Genomic DNA, 27,094 nt, shown 5'->3' on the forward strand with positions numbered 1-27,094 from the left:
GAACCCGGGGCTCACCAACTCTTTTGGGCCGATATCCACCTGACCAAAAATATTAGGCCATTTCTCACTGGATATGGAGTAACTTTTTGGTCCGATATTCTCCTGACCCGTTTTCGAGAAATTGGGCCATTTCTGATTGGATATTGGGCCCCTTTAATCTTCTTCATCATGTTTTTGAATTTTTGTTTTATTGTTTTTCAATTACTATATTGAAATTCCTAGTTTTTTTTATGTCTTTAATTTCTTTTCTCCTTTTGCAATCTAAACAACTAAATTTTTGTTTTTTTTTCCCGATATATTTTGTTTGATCATTTACGAGATATGACTACTAATCTTTTTTTTTTCTCCTATCTAAATAAAGAAAAAAAAAGAAAATTCAAAATTTAACGCAAGAATATTATAGAGTGAAATTTCCATTACACACAGCTCAATATTATCACAAGTTGATCCAATTGCACTATTGGAATATCAAGCAATGTTGATCCCATACTTTTCCAGGCTTTTTTATAGGTATATACAAAATAAGAAAAAAAATACTATCAATTTTCAAGGACAAACTTGAAAGTGGAAATCTCAAAACGGCACCGCTTATGGAACTTTCTTTCCGATAAATAAAGCCAATTAAAAGTCTCGCAAATTGAAATGATCACGGCGGGAGGCATGGAATGATGAAACGTGGAAGGCGTTGTCTCCAAAATAGAGCCAAGAGCTGTTCTATTCTCTGAAAAATCCAAAATCACAGACGGTACAACTTTACAATTTCTTTATTTCTTCTCTTTTAAAAATAAAAAATTTGAAAATTAAAAAGAAGTTTAAATAATTTAAAACAAAAATATAATTTTCCTTTTCGCCCAGTCAATAATTATTCCAACACACTTGTTACTAAAAAAAAATTCCCTATAATTAAAATAATAACCAGATTCTAGGGCATTGAATAAAATTTCGTGGCATGTCGGTATATTATTATTATTATTAGCTTTAAACAAACATCTGACTCCCAAATAAAAACCCCATAAAGATGTCATCAAATTTCCCTGTTCATGAATCTGATCTCCATCTCATCATCTCCATTTTTATCAATCATCATTCTAAGGTTTTCGAATATTGTTCATGTCGTCCGTTACGATTTGATTTTTTAGTTTCTCAATAATCTCCTTTTTTGTAGTTATTAAAAGTTTATGTAGTATTTTTTGGATCGAGGATATAGAGGAAACAGGAATTTGAAAAGGTTCGATTTTGATTGTGACTTGAGAGAGGGGGACGAGAATTTGGTGGATCTTGTAAAAGTGGCGTTTGATTTAATCCAGACAAGGATAAATCTGATTGGCTCCAGGATAAAAATCAGAAGAAGCGTCACTGAAACTGAGTTGACTCGGAAAAGAAGAGGAACCGCTTTTGAGGTATTTAATTTATTTTTTTCTCTCTTTATTTGGCTGCTCGTATTTATTAGTCCTATTTTTGGAAAGTTACTGTTGAGTTATTCCTCGTAGTTAATAGTAATCTCGTTCGTCATTTTAAATGCCCTGCAAATTTATCCAATTTTTATTTCTTCTTTATATATACATATATTGGTAAAAATGAAGTAGAGAATATAGTTCCGATTCAGCTTTTGATTAATTGTTTAACGCTTGAATTTTAACGATTTTATTATAATTTTTTTTTAAGTTACTGCGATGGGGTGTCAGTGCTCTAAGCTAACGCCGTGTTGCTGGGATTCACAGTTCAAAGCAGCAGTGTTGGAAGCCCCTGATGCTGGTGGGTATTATTGTGAATTTTCATTGGCAGATGTTTTGATTGATGAGAATCAGAATGGTTGGTTAAATTGATGAACTTGTTGCAGAGAATGAGGAGAAGAGTGAGGTTGATCACGTGCCTGCGTTTCGGGAATTCACGTTGGAGCAACTCAAGAATGCAACATCTGGATTTGCGGTGGAGAATATTGTTTCTGAGCATGGGGAGAAGGCTCCCAATGTTGTTTTTAGGGGGAAGTTGGAGAATCAGAGGAGAATTGCTGTTAAACGTTTCAACAGGATGGCTTGGCCTGATTCACGACAGTTTTTGGTTAGTACTAAATACAGTTTACACTTACCAGAGCTTTGCTTCCATTTCTTTCTGTGTATGATCATAACTTGGGGCTATTTTGTTCTGCACCTGTAGGAGGAAGCAAGAGCAGTTGGTCAGCTACACAACAATAGACTGGCGAATTTGCTTGGCTGTTGTTGTGAAGGTGATGAGAGGTTGCTTGTGGCAGAGTACATGCCCAATGAGACACTCGCGAAACACCTTTTTCATTGTATGGCTTATCATCTTCATCTTTGCTTTTATTATTGGATATCAGATAAAGTCAACTTCTGTAATTCACTCTTAATGTTGCTTTTCTATTTAACCTGTGATAACTGACTTGCAGAATCTTTGGAAAATGCTTAAATGTAAATAAATAGAGTGTTTAAGATAATGTAGAGCCAGGAAGGTTGTGCATATCTCTGGTCTGATGACTGGTTAATTATTACATTTCGACTATGGGTTTGAAATTTATATGTCCTGGATGCTGTCCCAAAATGAAATAGTGTCTCAAATAATTCTTTTATGATCTTGAATCAGGGGAAACCCAACCAATGAAATGGGCTATGCGATTAAGGGTTGTACTCCATCTTGCACAAGCTTTACAATACTGCACAAACAAAGGCCGTGCGTTATACCATGATCTCAATGCTTACAGAGTTTTATTTGATGAGGTACTAATTAATTATCTGGTTGTCTGATAATTTTTGGTTGGTAAATTTTATATTATACCTCTATTTATATTTAGAAATTTGCAGGATGGAAATCCCAGGCTTTCAACCTTTGGCCTGATGAAAAACAGTAGAGATGGAAAAAGTTACAGTACAAATTTGGCATTTACTCCTCCTGAATATTTGAGAACTGGTACTTACACTATCTATATTTTTTATATGATGCATTCTTTTTTTTTTTTCCGTGGCATTTGAGATTATCAGGGTTTGAATTTGGTAACTGAAAACTAAAAGTCCAGTACTCTACCAACAGACCATGTGGCTGTTGGCACAATGCATTCTTTTTTATTGTTATTCAATAACTGCTCAATGAAATTCTAGCTTGTCTCCCTATTCAGCATGGTAAATTAGATTTTACTCTAAGATGTTATTCATCATGATTTAAAGTGTTAACTGAGATGCTAAACATGCTTGTGCATTTATCTGGTACGAACTTTAGTACTTGATACATAATTATCCAAGATTCCTTTTCACCTGACTTATTTTTGTTATATAGGAAGAGTAACACCAGAGAGTGTAATATATAGCTTCGGCACTCTGCTAATTGATCTTCTCAGTGGAAAACATATACCTCCTAGCCATGTAAGTTGGTTGTTTGTGAAGATAATCGTTGGTTTTGTTTCTTTTCTCATCTGGATACTCCTGAATGTCAATCCTTAATGTAGTTGTCATGATATTGACATTTTAATACTTTTTACACCTTGATTTCTAATGCTTAAGCAATTTGTGCCAGGCACTTGACTTAATACGAGACAGAAATCTTCAGATGTTGACTGATTCCTGCTTGGAAGGGCAGTTTTCTGATAATGATGGAACTGAGCTAGTCCGCTTGGCTTCTAGATGTTTGCAATATGAACCTAGAGAGCGGCCAAATTCTAAATCTTTAGTTGCTGCTTTGACAACCCTTCAGAAGGAAACTGAAGTAAGTTATTTTTCATTTTCCCATTGAGTGGCAATATTTTACATTCGCATGTGACTCAGATGGTAGCATTGGAGTTTAATAAGGAAATCTTCTTTTCATCAAGGTTCATGCATTACTAAGAAAAAGGGGGAAATGTCTGCATTTTCTGAGTTACTCTTTCCTTTTCTATATAGGTTCCTTCACATGTCTTGATGGGTATTCCAAACAGTGCTTCCTTCACTCCCCAATCCCCAGTTGGAGAGGCTTGCTCAAGAGGGGACTTGACTGCTATACACGAGATCTTAGAGAAACTTGGCTACAAAGATGATGAAGGAGTGGCAAATGAGGTTTGTGTTCACTTAGTTTACCTTTTACTCTCTGTCTCTCACTTTTAATTGTAATTGCTGTTCCAGTTTTGCTTACATTGTGCGTAATAATCAAAATTTCCAATACTAGCAAATGCTTGGTAACCTGTTGTTCTTGTTCGGTTCCTGCCTAATATGCAAATCCCTTGTCTGCCATTGCTTAACAATTGTAGTTGCATTTTGCTGCAGCTCTCCTTCCAGATGTGGACTGACCAAATGCAGGAAACCTTGAATTCAAAGAAAAAAGGTGATGCTGCTTTCAGGCAGAAAGATTTTAAAGAAGCAATTGAGTGTTACTCTCAGGTTAAGTTCTTGCTATGATATTTTCAGTTAGTTTAAAAATCCTTAGTTGTGACTTCATGATAATATCTATACATTATATGCTATCCTTTGAATATTCTTTATTTACTTGTGCAGACTCCACAAATTTAAATTTAGCTTATTGGCAAAAGAAGAAAAAAAAAAAAACTTAAATTTAGCTGTTCTCATTTAATTTTGGGTTGGTCTTGGTATTTGATTTCCAATGTTCGTGGTACCTAGAAACCTGTTGACAGTTTCTTTACAAATTAACAGTTCATTGATGTGGGTACCATGATTTCTCCAACTGTTTTTGCACGACGTAGCCTATGTTATCTCATTAATGACATGCCTCAAGAAGCTCTAGACGATGCAATGCAAGCCCAAGTCATTTCTCCAGTATGGCACATTGCTTCCTATCTTCAGGCGACTGCACTTGCTGCTCTTGGAATGGAGAGTGAGTCTCAAACAGCACTTAAGGAAGGCGCTACTCTTGAAGCCGAGAGAAGCTCAGAGGCTGGGAAAAAGTAAATACTGATTGACGGACTGTGAAGATGAGCGCCTGGCATAGATTTTGGGAGTCCACAATGACTGTGCAACCAAGTATCATTCATTCCATAATTCAGCCATTCAAAAGCAAATATTTCCCCGGGAAAATGCCATGAGAGAATCATCTGGAAAAAGGTATTTGGACAGGGTGTAGTCATTGGTTTCTTTCCCTTTTTTATTATTAATTTTTTGTTTCCTTATGAGTATGTGAGAGTTCTTTCATTCATTCTTTGTTCGGTTTGATCAATTGTGCATGATATTTATGTAACAAATTCTTCATTTTCATATTGATTGGGAACGGAGAAACATTTTCTTCCCCTTGCGTTATTTTTTGTCAGAGAAGAGAGAAAAATGAGAGACCAAAGTTGTTTTCCTCCGTTCACGAGCATTATAATTTACATTTATTAAAAAACTCTCTAAGAGTTTATATTGGTATCAAGGAAAGAAACATCTAGAAAGTTCACCGAGTTCCAATAATGCAAAAGAAAACCCATAGTCTATTCCATAGGAAACACCCCAGAATAAAGCGGTCATGAGTTTTGTGTCTATTAAATTTTATTTTTTTTTTGGATTTTTGTCAATAGCGTTTAATATGAGACCAAGCTTCCTTTGTCCCTCTGAGTTTCCAACAGGGATTTTTGGATCGTGTAGTGTGTATATACAGCTTTTGAAGAAAGAATTTCAATGCCAATCCAGCAATCCGTCATTATTTTTAATGTTTCTTACCAATATTTATCTATTATTTTTTACAACAAGTATTTGAGTAGCATTTAAAATTATTACATCCTTAAGTTCTTATAGCAAATGAAAAAAAATATCAAATGATTTTCTTAAAATAAAAAACTACTATTAATAGTCTCAGTTCCAGAATCGTTGATAAAATGAGTGAATTGAATTTCCTAGACGAATATATACGAGGGAGATTTTACACACACCTTTAATTTTTTTTTCTCTCGACATTTTCTTTTAAATTTTTTAAAGTGAAATTATTTAATTATTATTTTCATATCAATTTTAAAGCTTTTGAATATGTATTTTTTTTTAATAAATTTTATAATTTATTGAATATGTATATTTGATAAGTTATATAATTTACAAGTTTTTAATATTAAGTAAATTTAAAAAAATTACATTTAAAATTTAGGAAAAAAATTAATTGAAAAAAATATTCTGAAAATTTTTCATATTATCGTCAAAAAAACACTAATTGTAATTGCAAGTGTTTTTACAAATTGATAAAAAAAAATATATGTATAGGAGTTTCTAAATTTTTTTCTTAATTTAATGTTTTGAAACAGAAATTTTTAAGTTTTCCAATAATTGAATCATAAAATTTTAAAAAAATTTTGAATTTGTAAATTGGAAAATTTTTTTACGTTTTGAAATTTACAAATTTAAGAACTTAAAAATAAAAAGAGTATGATGAAAAATGAAAAAAAAAATAATTAAGTAGTTTTTTTTTTAAATGAGAAAAAAAAAGGTGTTTAAAATTGCTCTAGAAAAAGGGTGCGAACAAAAAGCTCACACGCAAAAGCCTTGACCTAAATTGTCAAAAGGTACCTGTAACGGTTACTTTTTCCAAGTATTCTCGTTTGATCCGAATAAAATCCTTAACATTTGTATCTACCTTCTTCACAAAACATTAAGCAACAACCACTTCCATCTGAACGTACTTACCCACCCAACCTTTCAACTCTTCTCATTGATTGAAAGCCCTAACTTGGTAACATGTCCATCTGCTTCCGTCTCCCTCCAAACCCTGACTCATGGCTCTATCTTCGAACCCTTCAAAACTCTCCCTCTCTTCCAAATTCACCCCCAAACCCTTCGTCAAGTTACACCCTAACTCCTCCCTTCCCACCAGACTCAAACAACTCCCCTCTTTCAAGATCCTTTCCTCTCTTTCCCAACCAGCACCACCACCACCAAACTCAAACCTCACCGCCCCTAAAACCCTGAATCTTGTCTCCCTCCTACGTGCTATCCTTGACTGGGCGGATCGTATTCAAGAGCGTGGGAGGCAACAGAACTGCGCTCTTTACAACCATGAAAAATGGGTTCGTCATAGAAGTTCACTACGTCACCTTCGGCATGTACTTTCCAGTTTACAGTCACGTGTCATCTTATCATTAGTGCCACCTGTTTTAGCCTTTACTTCAGTAGCTGTGGTCATTGCCAGTTACAACACTGCCGCGGATTTGCATTGGTTGCCTGGGTTTTTTCCAGTTTTGAGAGCTTCTTCTTTGCCTTATCAGTTGACGGCACCTGCATTGGCTTTGCTGTTGGTGTTTAGAACTGAGGCCTCGTATTCAAGGTTTGAAGAAGGAAGGAAAGCTTGGACTAAGGTAATTGCTGATACATTTGATTTTGCAAGGCAGGTAATTGCTTGGGTTGAGAATTCGAGTGATGAGTCGATCAAAAGTGCTCTCTTGCACTATATTATGGCTTTTCCTGTTGCACTTAAGGTGGGTTTGGTTTAGTATTTTTCTTTATGTCTTTGAAGCTTCTTTTTTGTGTTCTTGTTTAATTATGGGGTAATTAGAAAATAAAAATAAATTGAACAAGTTCATAACTGGCTTGTATGATGAAGGAGGGAATTTTATTTGAAGTTAGTGATCAATTGTTGATGGCGTGTTTGCAGTGTCATGTTATGTATGGCTCGGATGTGGGCAGAGATCTTCAAAATTTGCTTGAAGTAGATGATTTAGCGGTGGTACTGAATTCAAAGCATCGACCACGCTGCATAATCGAGTTCATTTCTCAAAGCCTTGAAGTGTTGAACTTAGAAGAATCAAAGAGAACTATGTTGGTATCTCCCCTTTTGGACCATTTGAACTTTACATTTCACCAATGTTAGGGAGAAAAATGAACTCAAAATTATCATAAAAGATTTCTTTATCTTTGTTTTTTTTAATACGTTTACCATCTAATTTCATTCCAGGAGTCAAAGATCTCATGTTTCCATGAAGGAATTGGTGTATGTGAAAAACTCACGGGTATTCCTATCCCTCTATCATACACTCGCTTGACATCAAGGTTTTTGGTCCTCTGGCATCTAACTCTTCCCGTCATAATCTGGGATGATTGCCATTGGATGGTTGTTCCTGCTACTTTCATCAGTGCTGCTTCATTATTCTGCATAGAAGAAGAATGTATCTCTTTAGATATTATCTCTATACATTGTAGTATGTTTTTCTTTTTGGTCTTTAAGTTTCTTTCATGTTGCAGGTTGGTGTTCTTATTGAAGAGCCATTTCCAATGTTAGCCCTTGATGAGCTTTGCAGCGTGGTGCAGAAAAACATTAAAGAAGAAATTGCAACAGAGAAGGTTATTCAAGCAAGATTAAATGGAAAAAGAAAGAGGCATTCATACAAGCATTCACCTAATGGTTGGCCCAACACATAATGAAACGGAAAATTTCTTAAGGCTGTGCTTATTTGAAATATGTTCACATTAATTCAAGGCTAAATATCTCACATCGCGCCGTAGCTGGGCATTGGTTTTGCCTTTTGCCATCTAGAACATGGAAATCCCATGGCATTGATGAACCAACAAAGCCAAGTGCCAATAAGAAGTAGTTGCATTGTTGTAATCACCTATATTGAAGATATCCCTCAAGCACAATGCTTTGAGTTGAGATCATGGATTGTAAATTCTTCACTTCTAGTCTTTGAACCAAACTATTTAATGCCACTAGTGACACTCTACCATTTGATTCATCCCAAAATGGCAACACTTCCAGCACTATCTTTTGCAACACATTTTGCTCAATAGATTCTCTAAGAAGTTCTTCAAGATCACCAAAGCTGCCTCTCAAATCCAGCAAAATGCTACAGAACCCCTGACGCTTACAGTATTCCAAAATTGAAGTCAAATTTATCCGATCCAAATTCATTGCATCAATTCCTTTCTGAGCCAAATCTGCTTCTGTGGCTATCTCTTTGTCTGAAAATATTATAATCTTAGAGGCTTCTTTAGAGGGAGCAGGAAGTTGACCAGGATTACTTGCTATTACAATCTGAAGAGGCTGATTGGCCCCAGGCTCCTGTGATGTAGGACTTGAAAACTTCTCAGTTAAAGAGGCCGAAAGTATTATTGCATCATATTCCTGCAACAATTTTGAGTAGTATCCACCAGTCTGTGTGACTCCATCCCCTAGCTGGTCTAAAAGGTGGCCATTGACAGAGAGGGAATACCTGGATATTGTGGAGAGGCCTTTGGTTAGAGTTCTCTATGCTAAAATCAAGGTAGAATTTGAAAATTGGCAAGTACGATTCTAAGGAACATGCAGAGCAACAAGTGTATCAGTGCGTGCATGCAAATATGCCAAACAAAATATTTAAGGCAGCAAAAGAAAACATTCAGTTCGAATTCGTGCTTGTAAACTAAGGTAAAGGAAACTCACCTTAGTGTCACAAAAGGCTTCCCAGTCAACATTTGATGGATATAGGCTTCATTGAGCCTCTTGCATAACTTTTCTTCAACACCCACGGTCACATTGATTCCTGCATCTCTTAATCTATCCACCCCTTTTGAAGCTACAATTGGGTTAGGATCCACCATCCCAACCACCACCCTTTTCACTTTGGCTTTAATTAATGCTTCAGTACATGGTGGAGTTCTTCCATAGTGATTGCATGGTTCCAAGCTCACATAAGCAGTCGCATTCTCAGCTAAATCCCCAGCATTTCTCAAAGCAAAAACCTGCAAATATAATTTCCTGAACTTAGTCTAATATACACTCCTAAAAGCAAGAAAGAATGGTTAGTCTAATATGCACTCCTAAAGGCAAGAAAGAATGGTTAGTCTAATATGCACTCCTAAAGGCAAGAAAGAATGGTCAAATTCCAAAGAGAAAGTATAAAATGAAGTTGCCAACTGAACATGGATCACCAAAAGACTCTTTCCATTATTTTTAAAAAAATGACAAAACAAGTATTGACTCTTTTTCACTCCGGACACCAAACTTAATCCAGTGATTTTGCTCTAAGTTCATTTTTCTTACCATTCCAGCTTGGCAGTCCCTTCATTATTCTAAAAAACCATACACTTTACAAGTGAAGATAGACGCATAGAAAGAGAATAAGGGTTACCTCAGCATGAGGCTGGCGAGCTTTAGGATGAAACCCTTCACCAACAATCTTGCCATCTTTCACAATAACACACCCCACCATAGGATTAGGACTTGTGCACCCAATTGCCCTTCTTGCCAGTTCCACACACCTCCTCATATAAAACCCATCATCAACACTTTCATCTTCCACCAATCCACATCTGAACCTAACCAAACCACCACATTTTCTCAAACTAGTTTGAAATTTGGATACCCTTTTGAGCGAATTAAAAGACCAAGATGGGAAATGTTGATTGCCCACAAGTTCAACAAGTTGTTGTCTTGATGAAAAGGAAGTGAAAACTTGGGGAGAAGACGTGAGGTTGGGTGGAGTTAGATTGCAGTGTGGAAAGTAGAGTAATTGAATTTGCGTCATTTCTCACAATTTCAACCTATAAAATTGTCTCTTTTTTTTTTTCTCTTGCAAAGTCCAAGATAATCCCCACGAGTTCGATCTTCACTCTCCTTTCACTCTTCCTTTCTTCCGGACTTCATTTTTCTTTCCCAATCCACAAAACCCAATTCAGAAAATCAAATTGTTGCAACTTGCAATGATTAATTGTACCAAAAACAATATAATATAAACATCGAAAAATGGCAGTTAAAGAGAAAAGATACCTTTTTTTTTTTTAAACAAAGAACAGATACCTGTTAAATGCTTGATTATAACCGAACCGACAAAGAAAGTGAAGTGAAACTGAAACTGAGGGCAGCAGAAGCAGATGAACCGAAATTGGCTTTGAAGATTCTAAGTGAGGATGTAGCGTACGCTTACATCGTAAAAATATAGCAATCTTAACCGTCAAGAAAAAAAAAAAGAAATAAAAATGTCTGAGCCCGGGTTCGAACCGGGGACCTCTAGTGTGTGAGACTAGCGTGATAACCAACTACACCACCCAGACAGCTTGTTGAGTCATTTCCCTAGGTTCTTATTAATACATGACTTTGCTTTTAAAGTTGGGGGAAACCTATTTATATATTATTATATTTTCTAATTTTGATTTGGTTTTGCTTTTATTGGTAAGATGGTGAAGATGAATTTAAGCATTATTTATAATTAGTACAGATTTAATATATAATTTGCTATTTTTCCAAATTCATTATCCATTAGAGATATAGTAAATTTCATAAATTTTAATGTAATTATGAAAATCATGTTTTTTTATTAAGTCTAGTAAATTATGCTAATTAAGTTTGCAAATCAAATTTGTAACATAAATTCTGCCAGATGTTTTACCATATATTAATAGAGATAATACACAATGATCTCAATTTGGTTTCACTCTAAATGTGTTTAATAATCATTCATGCCACGTTTGATCACAAGCAATGCTTCTCAACTTGGAGGGCTGTTTGATACACTCTAATTATATTGTTTATTAACAAAAATAGAAGTCTCAAGCAAACCTAAAGAGAGACAGCATGGATTGCATATATCCGTGTGTAGAGTTCCCCATAAGGTTCTTTTGTACACAAACATCAAAGGGATTATTAACATTCTTGTTTACATTGTTTTTGCTGTGAAGAAAATTAATACAGATTCTAATCAAAGAACACAGTTAAAAGGAGAAACATACATTGATTATATTGAAAAAGCTTACATGGAAAATGAATAAGATACTCTGCTTATGATGAGATTAGCTAGTTTCATAAGACAACACAGCAACTGCAGGCTTTCATTGCATTTTTACTTTGAAAACGTTGTTGGATTACCTCTAGCTTTAATATTATCTCTTCGAATGTTGGTCGACAATCTGGATTCTTGTGCCAGCATTCCCCAAGAAGACTGAATTAGGACAATGAAAACCATTAGATTTAGATACTTCATGCAAAACAAAATGACAAAAATAATGTAATGCAGTTAAATTAATTCAATTAATTTAAAAGCAAGATCCATGTTTGGTTGCTGATGCAAATTTAGATGACAGAAGTGATAGGGGGAAGGTATTGTCAAGGAGTAACCTTATAATAGCACATGCTTCAACTTTCAAACACAATTCAACAATTCCTGCAATTTCTTATGGCACCAAAATGTCACAAGCCAGTTTACAAGTGCTAGTTTCTAACCATGTTAACCAACTAAATGATTCCTTATGTTTTATCTTAACTACCCCAAGTTGTCGGCTGCTCCACGTTCTTTTTCCCCACCGCAAGTTCCATGGAAATGATTGATTTGGAAGTTTTTCTTGGATTCTCAAGTTCACTTTATCGTATGAAATAACAATTGCTTATCAACAACCTGAAGTGGCAAATCAGGAAAGTAAACCAAGAGAACTCACGTTTTGATTGGTTCAGGGTATATGTACGAAGAGAGAGGTGGTCTCAAATCCTCATACGCCCTTTTGTCTGCTACTTGTTCAGCTGTTTCCCCTCTATGTGATGGTCCTCCTTGGAACATCTGTAAGGAAATTTAAAGCAACAACCAGATGATATTTAAACAGCCATATTTGATCTACCATGAAAGCTATCAGTAAGAAATTATAAAAGATAAATCAATTTGGTAGAACTTTGTTCATGAAGTTTAATTGATTAATACAGAAGATTTCCACAAAAATATGAACAAAGTCATTTATAAACAATCCATATTTCCAACTTAAGTTACCTCATGCACCATTAAAGCAAAGGAGAAGACATCAATGCTCTTCCCATAGGATTCCCGGCGGTAAACCTCAGGTGCCATATAGCGATCTGGCAAATCTCAAAAGAACGTCTGAGTCAACACTTGTAATTTATTAATATTTAACTTTCAGAAGGTAGTGATTTTTACATGAACCAGTTCCCCCAGTCATTTTGTAACCATATGAATCCTTTTCCTGGGCAAGCTTGCTCAAACCAAAATCAGTAACCTTAAGGCGGCCTGCTTCATCCTGTAACACATTCCTGCAGGTCCAACAGAATGAAGGCATCAGAATTTAGCCAATTTCAATTGCAGCTTACCTATGTAAGCATGTACTCCTAGTTGGTTCACAGAATTTCTGAGTGACAAAGATTTGACTAGGTCATCAGCTGAAAGATCTAACTTGCAATACCTTGGTGTCAAATCCCTGTGTATTATAGCATGTGGTTTATGCTGGTGGAGATAATTCATGCCTCTGCAAGGTTTAAAAGATATCAGCTCCAACAACACTATAAGTCAACATAATCGAAATGCAGAGCAGTGGGTGCTGAATTACAGGACAAGATTTTTGGAAGCCGAAGTTTATCAATGATTTACTAGTATTACTTTTCACTGCCAAACAGTCTTACTAGTATTACTAGTATTACTTTTCACAGTATTACTACTATCATACAAACAGTCAAACAAACATAAACAGAAAAGTGGCAGTAATATGTACCTTGCAATATCTAGAGCATAGGAAATGGTTGTTTGTGGATCAAGTCTTCCCTTCTTTTTCAATATATCATACAAACTTCCCTAACTCAACACAATTTAAATAAGGACAAGAAAATCTTACAAGAGTTGATCATAATATAATGGGGCAAGACTCACATTCCGTAGGTACTCAGTGAGGAAGATCAAACGATCAGAGTGCTTTAAAACACCAAAGAACTGCACTATATTAGGGTGGCGCAACCTTTGCCACAAAGCCAGTTCCGTCAAAAAGATATTTCTGTTAAATAGTCGACAGCAGAGAGGCATAGTCACTATTATTGTTAAGCTAGAATTACCATAATTCAAGCTTTACTGATCTGCAACCTTTGTCATAAAGGCAATTCCTTTCAAACTTGTAGTGATGAACAGATAAAAGTCTGACTAAAAAGAACTACTTTAAGAAGGGCTTAGAGAGAGAGATAGAGAGAGTGAAGCTTGCTATAAATCATAGCATGTGAAACTTACTTTGCTTTAGGATTTGAAGCAATGGAGGAACGAATTGTCTTGGCTGCAACTTCAGTGCCGCGCCACTTTACCAAATAAACTTCGCCATATGCTCCCTGGTATACTAAATAACTTAAGTACGGGTGAAATACCACCAAAAATATAAAGATTGATAAAAAAGAAAAAACCGAGGCACATACCAAAGGAGGAAGAATCAAAATTTAAGGCAATGGCAAAAACAGGAAAAAGCAAGGTGGGGAAATCATATCAGATTCCCTCAATTTTAAATATATGCTCCAAGAAATTAAAAAGGGAGGAAATTACCTCTCCGATAAGGGTTGCTTGATCCATGTTCACCTCATAGCGATCAATTTCAAAGCATGGAGCTTGAGAGTCAACTCCCACCTATCTCAAGGAAATGATGATTGAGATTTTGAATGAAATGCAACATGATAAGTACCCCCCCCCCCCCCAACCCACACACACACAGTGGCAGACACTCCTCTACTCTATAACTCGTGTAGTTAACGAGTAAGTGAATTATTTTGCATTGGCCTATGATTTTTGAACACTAACAGAAGTCTCAAATTTTAATAAGGACACTTAAGTGTCATGCAAAGAACCGAGATGTATTTGAATAACTGTATTTGATGCTTGCCTGCTTTCATCTTTGTGAACTATACATACCAGTGGACGAGTCAGATAATGTTGGAAGTGAGCTTTATAAGATTCCCTAGAATAAAACGGAATGACAGTCTTGTTCACATGCATAATTTCTCAAGCAAAAGGTAGACATTTTGGTTACATGCAGAAATTGGCATTCTGAGAACTAAAACATAATCTTAAACAGAAGTAATAAGATTAACAACCGCCTTATAAAAGCACAAAATACCGGATCAGTTCCCCCTTTAGCTTCAAGTATCTTGCAAATCTCATGATGACCAAAGCTACGCGCATCAGACAATGGCTACAAAAATTGCCCACATCAAATCCTTTCTGATCAATCAATATAACCAAAAATAAAAATCTCCACGCTAGAAATAGAAGAATATAAATTAAACTTACAGTTCGACACCAACGATCTAAAGAATTAACATCAGCTCCTTTTTCAAGAAGCAGAACAACAACTTCAGTCCAGCCTTCACAAGCTGCTAAATGAAGAGCCGTTCTCCTATCATAATCAGCCACATTTGGATCCACCCCTTTCTCTAATTCTTGTATGACTCCGGCTTTATCGCCTTTACTTGAACATTGAAGCAGCTTATAAGGACCCCCTGAATCCATATTCTGTTGCACCAGCCTCCGTTCCAAAACAGAATCCTTCTAATTCATTAAATAAATAAAATTGGTTAACCTTGAGTTATAATCTTTTTAAAGAGATTGAATTTACCGTTGAAGAAGGAGCAGATGGCCTGAAATCTTCCATTGTGATTGCAAGGAGTTGTTGAAACTTGAAAGGATCGAAAGAGTTAAAAAGAATATATATATATATAAGCTTTAATAAAAAAGGCTTAAAATCGAAGCTGTGACTATTAAGAATGTAGGAAAGTACAAAATTTTCTTCATCGTATTCTTCGGAGTCATCAAAGTTTTTTTTTTTCCTTTTTTGTTGTATTTTGTCTCTGGTCTCACAGATTTGACTATGAGATGTTACCGCCTCGTGAGCTTCGCCTGGAAATTGAGCTTGACAAGAAGCGAATTCAACGTTGGGATTGAAAGAAGAATTTAGATAATTTTTCTGTTTGGTTACTGAGAAAAGAATGAATTTAATTTTCTTTTTTCCTCCTGTCTTGATTTTGGTTTTAGGAAACAAACAACAAATAGAATTTTCTCTCAACCGTTTTTTATTATTCTGGCGGGGGATTCGAATGACGGAAGATGAATGGGCAAAGGAGGAGTGAGGACAAAGTCAACTTCTAAACGACGCCGTTAACTTGTTGTAAGTCATTCGTTTAATGGACCAGGCCGACGTCGCTTTTCACCTAAGCGGGCTTATTTCGCAGGGTTTCCAAAATCAAAACCTGTAACAGGCAAAACCCAGAGAAAATCTCACAGATAAGATTTACGCTCGAAATTTTCAAATTTCAAAACCCTAACGTCTCCAAGAAAAGCTCCCTACAATCAAACTCAAATCTTCTCCTTTAATTCATGGCTCTAAACAATAAACTGAAAACCCTAGAGACCTGCTTTGAGAATCGACGAGTCGAATCGGAACCCGAATCCGAAGAGGACTTGGAGGAGCTGGAATCGGATGTGAAGAAATTGGCAGAGAAGATTCTAGAATACAGATCCACTATTCCAGATCAGCTTAAGACCACTCTCGATTCAATTCTCTCTACTCACAGGCCTAATATGCCAGGAATCGATGATGGGTCGGAGCCTGGACCGTCCGGAGAACATAATGCAGGTATGTCCGTAAACTTTCTGGGGTTTGTGAAATTGGGATTGATAAATCTTTCTTGATAATTGACCCAGATTTTGTATTTTATAGATTCAGAAGAGATTGAATCAGATAAAGAGCGAAGCACAGAAGAGAAGATGCGGTTAGTTAAAGAAAAAATTTCAAGTAACATTTCGGCTATGCCAGTTGCTATGAAGCGGATGAAAGAGTGTATTTCAAGGATTGAGAAGCTAGACTCTTATAATGGCATTATACATCCTGCTTTTAAAAAGAGAAAATTGGTTGACTCAATGAAGGCTGATTTTCATGTTTGACAGGTGGAAATTGTGGTGCGATTGCATCTAGATTTTGGAAGAAAAGGGTTAATTGGATTTGGAAAATTTTTTTCCCCTTGTAGACGTAATATGAAAGCACTGATTTCAATTTCGTGTACCAATCCCCTTGTTGTTGTTTGTGTTCTTTAACATGTAGAGCTGTTTGGAATGTAATTATTGTTAAGATTGGCTTCTGCGTAAGATTTGTATCCGTCGTTCTTTTAAACGAACAGTTTGAAACCTTGCTCCGAATAATTGAAGTCGATATCCTGCAAGACTATAACTGTGATGCCATGATTGTTTTGCAATTTCATGACAGTTTCAGCTATTGAAGGGCAAGGCAATCATCAATTACAGTCATTCTAAATTTCAGAGCTGCTATTTAAGCAACTCTACTAGCATACCAGTTACAACAATCGATGTCAATCCACAAAAGTAATACATGTTGGATTCAACTGTTAGTAGAAACTGAAAAGTCTTGTATAGAATGATACATGTAAGTTACATAAGCAATGATTTTTCATTCTGAGGTCAGAACTTATTGTTTTCAGAATATAGCAAAACAATAGACTTTCCACAAATCCAAGCCCAAGCCTTCCTAGTACCAAATAATTCAGATGGCCAAACATTTACAGCTTATTATCTCATCATTTGAACTCAGTTCAGGTATAGAAGAACTTACCATCATCCCTTCCATATTTCCTGCATTGCTAACATCAACAACTACTGTGCTCCGCCCCTTCCCTGTCACATAAATGCTCTTTCCTATGGCAACAAGCTTGCAGGGTGGTCTTGTAAGCAGGGATGAAAGCCTCCCTATGGCCACCCACTCCCTAATATCCTTCTTCCACATCATTAACCTTGTTCCAGAACTCTCATCCAGCACATAAAGAGTCCCATCTACAACAACTGCAGGACCCTGCCAGCCTGACACCATCTCAGCATCTGCATGCTGCCAAGTGCCACTCGATGGTTCATAAACTACTGCATAAACATGAGAAGTTACAGCAGATCTGCCACAGCGAATATAGATCTTCCCATCCAAAACAAAAGAATCTTCAATTTCAGGAATAATGTTTGAATCTGAGTAAGAATTCCAATTGTTTGTGCAAGGATCATAAGTCTCCCAAGAATGTGGAACGCTTGAGTTTAAACCCAATCCCCCGATTGCATAGATTTTCTGATCAAGAACTTCACAAGCGAAGTAGCACCTGAGCACATAAAACCCCAAGATTACTTTAAAATTATCTAAAAGATAGGTAGTATTCTCTTAACAGGCAAGCAAAAATGGAGAAACTACAAGGCCTGAATATCATGTAACAATTCCATAAAAAATAAGTGGAGCATAAAAATTAATTTTCTTTTAGAGGTAAAATATAAATAAGTATCCATAATTCATTTATTTTCCCACAGACAACAGGGAAAGGGAGTTGATGAGCTTAAATTACCACTGCAACCTTCAGGAATAACTTCTTTGAGAGGAACAGAAGAAAGTTCATTACCTTGCAGTTGATAGGGGATTAGCTTCAGTCCAAGCGTTGTTAGAAGCATCATAACAGTAGACCTCATCAGTAGCATCTTCAGACCATCTGCTGCCACCCATCAAGTAAAGTTTCTTCCTCAACACTTCAAAACCTATTCCTTTTCTCCGCAAGCTGCAAGATGGAAGCTCCAGCATCCGCTTCCAAGACCTTCTTAAGGAATTGGGATCCAAGACATAACAGCAAATCTGCTCAAACTTGTCTCTACACAAAGCATAGATCCAAGTTTCACCTAAATTCTGCTTTCTACGATAAGCATGCCACTCTTCACCATGCACTAGGTCCCTCCATCTCCTCGAAACACACTTGAGGACAACGTGATACTCTCGAGGGACTCTAGCCAAGCAGAAAAGCGCGATATCATCAGGAAGCCCACATATCAGTGGCTCTTGTGTTTGCTTCATTTGACTGATACCATCTGATCCTCCTTCCAGACTCTCCATTGAAATCCCACAGTCAAATAAAGTCCCCCAAACCTAATAAATTGATAATTGAAAGAAAAATACTTTCAATGCGTTTTTGGATTTTGATTTGGGAAAAATACTAAAAGATTCAAGCTAGCATTGATCTTGTACAAAGACCTTAGAAATTAAGGAGCTAGATATTGACCCAAACAAAACGAATAATTCCTTCCCCAAACTTATCTTTTGACGAAAATTGTATTTGCCAAACAAACGAGATCGATCACCTAAATAACTAGAAAACTATCCAATTCGCTAAACTAATTATCTTAAGCAAAATGATAAAGGTCCCAAAAGGGGAAAGGAAAACGCTGCAATCAAATATTTGAATGGAAAAACCAATATAAAAAACAAAAGACAAGATTGAGGTAATGGTCGAAGAGATAACTATATAAGAAATTAGGAAAATTAAGGGAAAAAAGAGAGAGAGAGAGAGAGAAAAAAAGCTGACCTGTGATAATCGGGAATGAGGGAAATCGACGAACGGGTATTGAAGAGGTATATGAAAGCTGCAAATTTGGAGGGTAGAATTTCCGAACTAATGAGTATTTTATTTTTGGGGAATGGGGGGGGGGGGGGGGGGGGGGATTTTAATAACGTGATTATTGAGAATTGGACAATTGAGGGCGGCAGGGATAACGACTGAACCCAAGTTTCTCTTGGGCCTGAGTATCAGCCCAACTTCAGGTTTTTGGTGAATGAGTACCAATACGAACACTTTTCCTTAAAAAAAAAGAAAAAAAGAAAGAAAACCAGTAACCCATAACGAATTTCTATCTTTAACTTTCTTGCTAGTAAAAGAAAATTTTAACTTTCTTGAAATTTTTTCCCTTACTTGGAGCATTTCTTTTTTTTTTTTTCTTGAAAACTTATCCCTATCACTTCAAAGTGAAAATTTTAAATTCCAATATTAAGAGTAGCAAGATCACACATTCCTTTTAAATTAAAATAAAATAATAAAATAATATTAAAACATGATACAATCTTTTTAATTTCATCTGTGAAATTAAAAAATTTTGGCTGTTAATATATAAAAAATATACTCTTCATTGATTGGGTTTCATTTTCTCAAAAAGGAAAAAATTAAGACCTTAATATATATAATAATGCAATTACTAGTACTAGTAAACTTTGCCTTTTATCCCTTAATATAATAAGGATCAAATTTGCATTCTAAAATTTTCAACATAAGTAAAATGTGATCCAAGTCCACTAAAAGCAAGAAGGGAGAGAGATAAATGCAATACTTAAAATCATTCAAACCCATGCGGCCACGCCACTATACTTCGTCTTTGGATCGTCGTATAATAAATAAGGTTCAAATTAACGAGGATTAAACCATCAGTATGTTGAAAAAGTTGATTATTACCCGTATTATTTCGGATGCTAAGGGTAAAAACAGCTACGTGCCAATTTCCTGCTATATTACATTACAGCTATGATCATAAAAGCTTTATGCATAAAATATCATAGAGTTGTTCAAAGCCTTGATACAGCCGGAGGGTTGGGGTACCTAACCATCCTAAGCAGTGCTTCTTGAGTTAATGATACAACAAGCTGCAAATCAACATACGAATGATTGTGTTGGTAATAACAAAAATAGGATTGGTGGGAAATCAAAAAGCAGAAAAAGATAAGGGAAAGGAACAACGCTAACGCCTGAAGATAAAGTAAAACCTATGTACCTCTCCCTTTCTGTTAAACATTTGGCCTGAAACAAAGCCGCGAGTGACACAGGCTGTAGGACTCACTATCTGCATGACATTGGTTTCACTTGTGATTTTCTTTCATTATATAAGTGAAGAACAAAATGTAATCATACATGAGAACAGACATCATCTGACACTTACCACGAACAATAACCAGTCGTCAGCCCTAACATGCCGATGGAACCACATCCTGGGAAAGAGGAAAGAAAGAGTAAAGAGATGTGATACACCAAGTGGGTCTATGGGCAGTACGTGTATGGGAAAAAATAAAGATATGTTCGAACTCCTTTTTTTTTTTTATTATGTGCTCAATTATTTCTTAATATTTTCCTTTTATTTGAAGGGTTAGAAAGCTATACCGTGTCCATTGGATATGTTTCAAACAAAAGTATTTCAGAAAAAATGAAGGGTCACAGCGACATATCATGTATGTGTGGGTGTATTTTTGGGGACCAGGGAGGTGTTTGACCAATATGAAAATTTTCTAAATATAGAAGCAAGCAAGAGAAAATGAATTATATAAAGTATAAACCACACACAAAAAGAATAAAATTAATATGATGCAGATTAGCAGATGCTTACGAGTGGTCCAGGCTAAGGGAAGCTGACTTAAAACCCTTTCGGCGGTGTGGATTCAAACTGACACCACTAAATATCAGATCTGAAGCAAATGCCACTACACATCTGCAAAAAACAACCATGTAATAGCACATAAAATCAATAAAAAAAGATAAGAAAGCCTGATCTACACTGCTCCCTGAAGTTGCTAGTCCAATATTGTTGCCATATGTTTATACTTCTGGTAAGCATGTGAATCAAATAGACAGAACAAACTTAATTAAGCAACATCATATGCCGAAAAAAAAAAAAAAAAAGAGAATATTGCCAAGTAATGAGCAGAGCAAAAGTCGTCATGAAAACATATAGACAAAAAGCAGAAAGAATTTAGCATTTAAGAGGGATAACTGACCTGTGCAAAGCTTGATCATCTGAAAGTTTTCCTTTGGCTCTAAACCAATACCTCAAACTGTAAAGCAAATTATCATTCTCAAATAAGATAAAACCTAAATGATAAATAATAAGACAGCAGCTAAATCAGTAAATGCAAATTACAACATAACATTCATGTTTCAATGTGAATTGGAAAAGCTAAGATTACGTAACACCACAAAAGATGGCTAACCTCGGAGCAGATTTAGTCTGGTTTGTGTTAGTGTTAGGTGCACAAAACCTTATTTCTATGGGCCAAGGAACAAATTTTGTTGTGGCAACCTTTTTTCGATAACTCCTGAAACAACAGATTACGAGTCATGACACTTTTATTTTTTGCCAATGGTCATGGAACTTTACAACAAAACAAACAAGTAACCTTGGCCAAAAAAAAAAAAAAAACAAGTAACCAATCACAAAGAGAAAAAATGAGATAAATGCAAAATTTAAGAAATAAATTATATAAATAAAGAAATTACAATAGTAGTGAGTATTTAAAGTCTTACATAGGAAGACGGGGATCAGTGAGACGTAATTCTCGTAGCTCATCCAATGACAGAAGCTGCAATAGGTCAAAGAGTGATACTTTTATCCAATTATCCACCACAGAAATGACTGTGAATGTTAACTTAAGAAAATATTAGTTACCACATCTGGAGCTGGCACAGATGGCATCATTGTTTCTTGATGATCAAAGCCTTCTTCTTCTTTCTGTAAAATCAACTCACAAAATTACAAGTAATCTGAGATGCTATATGTACCCTTTCAGCAGCTATCACTTGAGCATGTATTACAAGTTTACAACAGATTAAGAATTTAGGTAAAAAATGAAAGTCCCACATATAATTGTGCCAACAAACCACTATCAAAAAGAATAATAAATAGAGAACATGACCAGTGGAGTAAACTATTGTTGTCTAAACCATCATTATCAAACATCTAGCTCTGCATCTAAAAATGTATATATCTTCTTTACAAATTTTCTATATAGAAAATAATTGGCTTATTAACAAGTTGGAAAGAGCATATCCAACTCAATGTTCTTATGCTTTAATACTAATACGATCTATCTTTTGAGTTTACCATCCCAAAATCCCAAAATTCTTATCTTTAAGGTTCTTCCAAACCACCATGTATACTATTTTTCTTCCTAACAATACCAATCTACAGATAGCATGAAACATACTAACTACCCCTTGAAATGAAAGAGTGCATCCTAATAGTTCTTCACAGATTTATTATGGAAGAATTGCACTCTAACAGTCAAGAGTTGTCCAACATTCAAGCTCAGACAACATACTAAACATATCAATAACTGATGAAATAAGAAAGTAGATGTTTATTTTGAATATAAACATGACGAAGATACTGCATACCTGGAAAGAAGCTAGTAATGTGAATATGGTGTTTCCTTTTTGTATTGCATCTACTCTACGGGTAGCAAAGTTTCTACCATCACGTAGACGATTAACTTGATATATTATTGGTACTGTAAAAGTATGTGTAAATATCAGCTATTACAAACTTTTTTACTTGAACTCCTAATTTCAATAAGAGGATCAATCAATGATTTAAAATGCAAGGTTCAATAAATAAAAACAATGTAACAGCCATGATTAATTCATGCAGCTTACTTTTCTTGATAAGAAGGATGTTTATATATTTACTCACAAAATTACATACTCATTAAACACAAACACAAGCTAGAATAGCATGATCAATGCCATTCACCCAACCAACGTTACTAAGATAAATTCATAAGCAGTTGGGTAGAACTAATAAGCTCTTGGAGGCTCAAAATAGTTTCTGTAGTTTTGTGCAAACCTTTTTTTGAGAAATGAAAAGTGGGTAACGATTTATAATTTTTCTATCCACTAGCGCAATTTGGCACCTAATATTGATTTCCCTGAGGACATAAGTTATGGCATATCTTCTACACTCTTTACTTCCAGTATATAACTTCAATTTAAAAGTACAGGAGGCTAGGAACAATGACAGGGAGGTAACAAAGAATGAAGAATGAAATTTATTAGCTTGGACATATTATGAGTTATGGAGTTTGGATAATGACACATTTATTGTGAGCCATGCATATATTGAGTTAAAATGTAAATATATAATCGGTAGGACATTTCTAAAAACAAAATACATATGATGAATCTATTTATTGCACTAATGCTCACAGATAAGGCACTTACTATTAAAATCCCCAACCAAAAGGAAATAAGAATGCAAACTATGGACAATTTTAAGAGAATCAACAGTTTTTGAAGCTGCAGCCAGCGCCTGAATACATGACAACAAATAAGAAAAGGAAGGAAACAGTTAGCTTATTTTAAACAGTATAATAATCAACAGGAAGCAAATAGGACAACAGTTACTAAGTCCATTAAGTGAATTAAACCACTTAATGTTGACATATCAGAATCAAACAGTATGTTGACATATCATGACATAAGCCAAGTTTACTTAATTTTCTTTTTTCTCTCTCAAAGATTCTATGCAGAAAACATACTACCTCGCTATGAACTAAATTCCAACCTAAATATTTAATTAGTTATATATCATATAAATAAACTAATGAGCACAACAGTATACATGTCTACCATTTTGCTCAACAAGCAAGAGGTTCAGTGTTTGTGCAAACAATTTCATCTATGAATCATTTGTACTTATCAGCAAAAATATATTAGGCCACCATTAACCTCACAAACTACCACTATAAACTGATAATCTTGACTCAAAGCAACAGAGCTGAAATATCATTGACTATGATATAAATCAAGAACACAAGTAAAAACAAGGAAAGAATCCGGCCTACATTAAATATATTTGTCTAAAATATGGTATCATAAAAGCTAAACCTGAGGAACCACATAGACAAGCAGAATGAAGGAAACAAAGAAGCTTAAACATGCCTGTCCAACCAACTGTCCTCCAAAGACCTTCCCAAATTTCGGTGCATCTGGCAGAGTAATTCCTTGGAATATGTTCAGCTTCAACAAATAGAAACAAAGCCTTAGTATAGAGGTTATAAGATTAATCTAGTTAGATCAAGTGTTTTCCAACACTATTTAGCATGGGTCACTAAGGAAAGAAAAACGGCATGGTTAAAGTATACCACGAAAACATTAACTCTATAACTTCTCACTTTTCCATTTGGCAATAAGTACTTTCATCATACTTTTACCAACTTTAGATGAAGGAAACTATACATGCAGCATAATTCTTTTAGCTTAAGGTGGTGGCTGATGAAAAGGGCGAGGGCGGCACATGATTGCTGAGGTTAGATGAAGATTAGGACACAATATAGAGGAAAAAGGGAGAAATATTAGTTTCCAACACATGGCTGGGAGCTGGGGACCATGAGTTCATAGGTTGAGCCTTAAAATCTATGCAAGCTCAGAGAGTTCCATTCCTGCAGTTATGATTATTCAGCTATTGTTCCTTCAAAAAAAACTTGTCATTTATTTATTCACATGTTAAACAAGCCACTATTTGAAAATCAAAAAGCTCTTATCTCATATACATTTATAGTGCAGTTGAAGGGTGAATACTGTCCATAGTTGACAATATAATCTTCATGACAAGCAGCATTTTTATTATAAATATCCACTCCGTAAAATGAAAATATCTCAAGTTTATAGATGCTCTATAAGGTAAGCAGAAATCTAAAGCTTTGAGCCAAAAGAAAAGAAAATGACAAAAGAAAAAGCTTACTTCTATTGGCTCCAAATGCAATATGCTTTCCACAAGTGCAGAGGTCTCAATTGTCTTATCTGCACTCCAGATAGATTTTGACTGAAGCAAACCACAGTGTTGATGAGGTAGCACCAGGCAGGTTAGCTGTAGTTAAAGGCAATACAAAAAATAGTCCATATTAGTTTTCCCAAATGGTGCATTTTCATATGTTTAAGCAGTTGGTATGATGTACTTGTCAAGAAAAGTTATGCCAGGGAGAAGTAAGAAATATATAGCTACCTTAGTTAAAGCGATTACATCTGCCACATGAACAGATGTGGAAGCAACTGCAAAAGTAAGCTCAATTATATTCTATTGAGGATGAATGTCTCCATCAATAGTTGACTTGAAGCCATCTCTTTTCATATAAGAATTAATGACCAATACTTATAAGTCGCAAAAAATATCACACGAGGGAAAGAAAGACTCCAACCGTTGCCAAAGTAATCATATTTTTTCAACTGATACTCAAGTTGGTTTTCCTCCTCAGCATGGACTGATCCAGAGACTTCAGCCTATAAACCACAAAATTGAACCTCAGCCAACTTTAAAAGAAAAAGGAATTTGTTTGGTTTACATTTTAGCTTCTAAAAACAAATATCAGTTATTTGAATAAAAAATTTTACCTTTTCATAAAACAATTATGATTAACTGTATATTACATTTTAGCTATTTCCTCATCGGCAATCAAAAAAAAATTTTTTTTTGCATCTACATTTTGAATAATTTTTGACAAAAAAAAAAAAGAAAAATTAACAACCAAACAGAGCCTACCTAAAAGGAGAAAAAGAAATATTAATGTACGTAAAATAGCAAAAACAGACCTCTCCTTCCCATACAAAATATATTCCATCTCCAACTTCACCTTCACGAACGACATAATCTCCTTTCTCTGAAACGCAAATCATTTCAAGCAAATCCAGTAAATGAATCAAATTTAGTAATACTCAAAGTAGTTTGATCTAAACAGATCAGAGACTCTGTTTGGTTGCATATAAAGCAAATGAAAGAAAAATAGACGAACAAAACAAACGGAAAATCAAATCGCAAACATTTCATTTAATTGAATTTGGATCAGAATTTAAAAAATTACCATAGTGCTTAAAATTTACGACTTCAGCAATTTTTCTGAACAAAGAACTCGGTAATCTCTGCAGCAATGGAACGTTGCCCAAAAACTCGACCACTGCAAAAAAAAAAAATAATAACAAAAAGATTTCACACAGTTTGGAGAAACTTAGCGCATGATTAGAGATTAAATCTTCCGCGACAATATTTTCTTGCAGTTTCTCGTTGTCCAAACAGAGGAATACCGGAAATTAACGATACAGACTAAAACAGAAATATTCACCTGTTTCGGTGTTCATACTTAAGCTTAAATGTAAGAAGGAAAGTGGAAATTGCAGACTAGAATGTGACGGGTTATAAAAAGGAGTAGAGGTTGGGATCAAGTGTTTCGGGTTAGGTGCATGAATACGCGTCTGACTTTCAAATTAATCTCAAAATAATTGACTTAACTCAATTTTATCTCTTACATAATAATAGGTTCATCTGGTAACTTTAAATATCATGCAACATAAAAAATATATATATTAAAAAATGAAAACGATAAAATTGAAAATTTTAACAAAAATAATATTTAAATTTAATAAAAATATATATTTTATGTTTAATATATTAATATGAATTGTATCATAATAATATTTATATTTTATATAAAATAAATACCACACAAATATATAAATTATTAAATTTATGATAATAATATTTAAAGGCCACTTTTTAAAAGAAGATTAATCCCGAGTTTAGAAAAGATTTTAAAATGTTGAACATTTCTTTTCAAAATAATAAATAAAAAAATGTTGAACATTAATGTAAGAAATCAAATTGCATACCTAACTCTTGGAAAGAAGCTGACAACATAATTTTCCTTTTTTTTTTTTGAGACATAATTTTTATATGTTAATTGTTAAAGAAATTTAACAATGGTTCGAGTGAGACTTTAATCATGACATTGGATTTAGTAACGAACCTATCTCAAGCATAAAAACTGTGAGACTTTAATCAGAGGTGAACCAATTTTCAAGCCACATCTTTTGTTAC

The 27,094-nt window shown here is 34.9% G+C and overlaps 7 protein-coding genes and 1 non-coding gene across 18 annotated transcripts; 3 read left to right on the forward strand and 5 right to left on the reverse strand.

Annotated features, from left to right (window-relative positions):
* Positions 1–854: 854 nt before the first annotated feature.
* On the forward strand, positions 855–5,231 carry LOC111304719 (serine/threonine-protein kinase BSK3-like). 2 transcript variants are annotated; one of them, XM_022901571.2, is made up of 11 exons: positions 855–1,400; positions 1,666–1,755; positions 1,841–2,061; positions 2,158–2,293; positions 2,602–2,735; positions 2,820–2,925; positions 3,289–3,374; positions 3,526–3,714; positions 3,888–4,040; positions 4,248–4,361; positions 4,632–5,231. In XM_022901571.2, the coding sequence occupies exons 2-11, from the start codon at positions 1,674–1,676 to the stop codon at positions 4,884–4,886; spliced, it is 1,476 nt and encodes a 491-aa protein (XP_022757306.2). In that variant the 5' UTR covers positions 855–1,400; positions 1,666–1,673; the 3' UTR covers positions 4,887–5,231. The 2 variants fall into 2 exon arrangements, with proteins under 2 accessions (XP_022757306.2, XP_022757307.2); XM_022901572.2 differs by having other exon boundaries at positions 1,037–1,400; positions 1,722–1,755.
* Positions 5,232–6,438: 1,207 nt separating this feature from the next.
* Positions 6,439–8,309, forward strand: LOC111304721 (voltage-dependent chloride channel 1, chloroplastic-like). 4 transcript variants are annotated; one of them, XM_089750678.1, is made up of 4 exons: positions 6,439–7,369; positions 7,546–7,713; positions 7,846–8,056; positions 8,116–8,309. In XM_089750678.1, exons 1-4 carry the CDS (start codon positions 6,671–6,673, stop codon positions 8,307–8,309), a joined length of 1,272 nt encoding a protein of 423 aa, XP_089606804.1. In that variant the 5' UTR covers positions 6,439–6,670. The 4 variants fall into 4 exon arrangements, with proteins under 4 accessions (XP_089606804.1, XP_089606802.1, XP_089606803.1 ...); XM_089750676.1 differs by having other exon boundaries at positions 7,846–8,001; positions 8,133–8,309; XM_089750677.1 differs by having other exon boundaries at positions 6,442–7,369; positions 8,133–8,267.
* Positions 8,218–10,818, reverse strand: LOC111304720 (riboflavin biosynthesis protein PYRD, chloroplastic-like). Of its 2 annotated transcripts, XM_022901573.2 has the most exons (4): positions 10,666–10,818; positions 9,998–10,516; positions 9,310–9,608; positions 8,218–9,100 (listed from the first exon to the last, which is right to left on the reverse strand). In XM_022901573.2, exons 2-4 carry the CDS (start codon positions 10,391–10,393, stop codon positions 8,497–8,499), a joined length of 1,299 nt encoding a protein of 432 aa, XP_022757308.2. In that variant the 5' UTR covers positions 10,394–10,516; positions 10,666–10,818; the 3' UTR covers positions 8,218–8,496. The 2 variants fall into 2 exon arrangements, with proteins under 2 accessions (XP_022757308.2, XP_089606801.1); XM_089750675.1 differs by having other exon boundaries at positions 9,998–10,771.
* A 27-nt stretch (positions 10,819–10,845) lies between these two features.
* On the reverse strand, positions 10,846–10,919 carry TRNAV-CAC (transfer RNA valine (anticodon CAC)). The gene has a single exon. It is a non-coding gene; the product is annotated as a tRNA-Val (tRNA).
* A 533-nt stretch (positions 10,920–11,452) lies between these two features.
* Positions 11,453–15,631, reverse strand: LOC111304724 (serine/threonine-protein kinase 12-like). 3 transcript variants are annotated; one of them, XM_089750129.1, is made up of 12 exons: positions 15,225–15,631; positions 14,900–15,154; positions 14,727–14,801; positions 14,159–14,239; positions 13,856–13,950; positions 13,508–13,628; positions 13,353–13,432; positions 13,047–13,109; positions 12,785–12,897; positions 12,620–12,705; positions 12,297–12,415; positions 11,453–11,803 (listed from the first exon to the last, which is right to left on the reverse strand). In XM_089750129.1, the coding sequence occupies exons 1-12, from the start codon at positions 15,258–15,260 to the stop codon at positions 11,665–11,667; spliced, it is 1,263 nt and encodes a 420-aa protein (XP_089606255.1). In that variant the 5' UTR covers positions 15,261–15,631; the 3' UTR covers positions 11,453–11,664. The 3 variants fall into 3 exon arrangements, with proteins under 3 accessions (XP_089606255.1, XP_022757321.2, XP_089606256.1); XM_022901586.2 differs by having other exon boundaries at positions 14,900–15,157; XM_089750130.1 differs by having other exon boundaries at positions 14,900–15,121; positions 15,225–15,591.
* A 197-nt stretch (positions 15,632–15,828) lies between these two features.
* Positions 15,829–16,671, forward strand: LOC111304730 (uncharacterized). The gene is made up of 2 exons (XM_022901598.2): positions 15,829–16,241; positions 16,326–16,671. Exons 1-2 carry the CDS (start codon positions 15,983–15,985, stop codon positions 16,547–16,549), a joined length of 483 nt encoding a protein of 160 aa, XP_022757333.2. The 5' UTR covers positions 15,829–15,982; the 3' UTR covers positions 16,550–16,671.
* A 336-nt stretch (positions 16,672–17,007) lies between these two features.
* On the reverse strand, positions 17,008–19,134 carry SKIP4 (SKP1 interacting partner 4). Its single transcript, XM_022901594.2, has 3 exons — positions 19,003–19,134; positions 18,052–18,566; positions 17,008–17,760 (listed from the first exon to the last, which is right to left on the reverse strand). The coding sequence occupies exons 2-3, from the start codon at positions 18,531–18,533 to the stop codon at positions 17,163–17,165; spliced, it is 1,080 nt and encodes a 359-aa protein (XP_022757329.2). The 5' UTR covers positions 18,534–18,566; positions 19,003–19,134; the 3' UTR covers positions 17,008–17,162.
* A 722-nt stretch (positions 19,135–19,856) lies between these two features.
* Positions 19,857–26,474, reverse strand: LOC111304725 (acyl-CoA hydrolase 2-like). Of its 4 annotated transcripts, none has more exons than XR_016331146.1 (17): positions 26,343–26,469; positions 26,085–26,177; positions 25,816–25,883; positions 25,425–25,506; positions 25,232–25,278; positions 24,971–25,096; positions 24,169–24,246; positions 23,449–23,536; positions 22,627–22,739; positions 21,899–21,961; positions 21,757–21,812; positions 21,444–21,548; positions 21,231–21,287; positions 20,843–21,059; positions 20,402–20,450; positions 20,237–20,305; positions 19,857–20,108 (listed from the first exon to the last, which is right to left on the reverse strand). XR_016331146.1 is itself a non-coding variant. In XM_022901588.2 (17 exons), exons 1-17 carry the CDS (start codon positions 26,356–26,358, stop codon positions 20,031–20,033), a joined length of 1,290 nt encoding a protein of 429 aa, XP_022757323.2. In that variant the 5' UTR covers positions 26,359–26,474; the 3' UTR covers positions 19,857–20,030. The 4 variants fall into 4 exon arrangements, 3 of the variants coding, with proteins under 3 accessions (XP_022757323.2, XP_089606257.1, XP_089606258.1); XM_022901588.2 differs by having other exon boundaries at positions 20,843–20,944; positions 26,343–26,474; XM_089750131.1 differs by lacking the exon at positions 21,444–21,548 and having other exon boundaries at positions 20,843–20,944.
* Positions 26,475–27,094: the final 620 nt, after the last annotated feature.

Source organism: Durio zibethinus, chromosome 21 (assembly GCF_047325235.1).
Source record: "Durio zibethinus cultivar Kanyao isolate XHJ-2024 chromosome 21, ASM4732523v1, whole genome shotgun sequence".
NCBI classification, from domain to species: domain Eukaryota; kingdom Viridiplantae; phylum Streptophyta; class Magnoliopsida; order Malvales; family Malvaceae; genus Durio; species Durio zibethinus.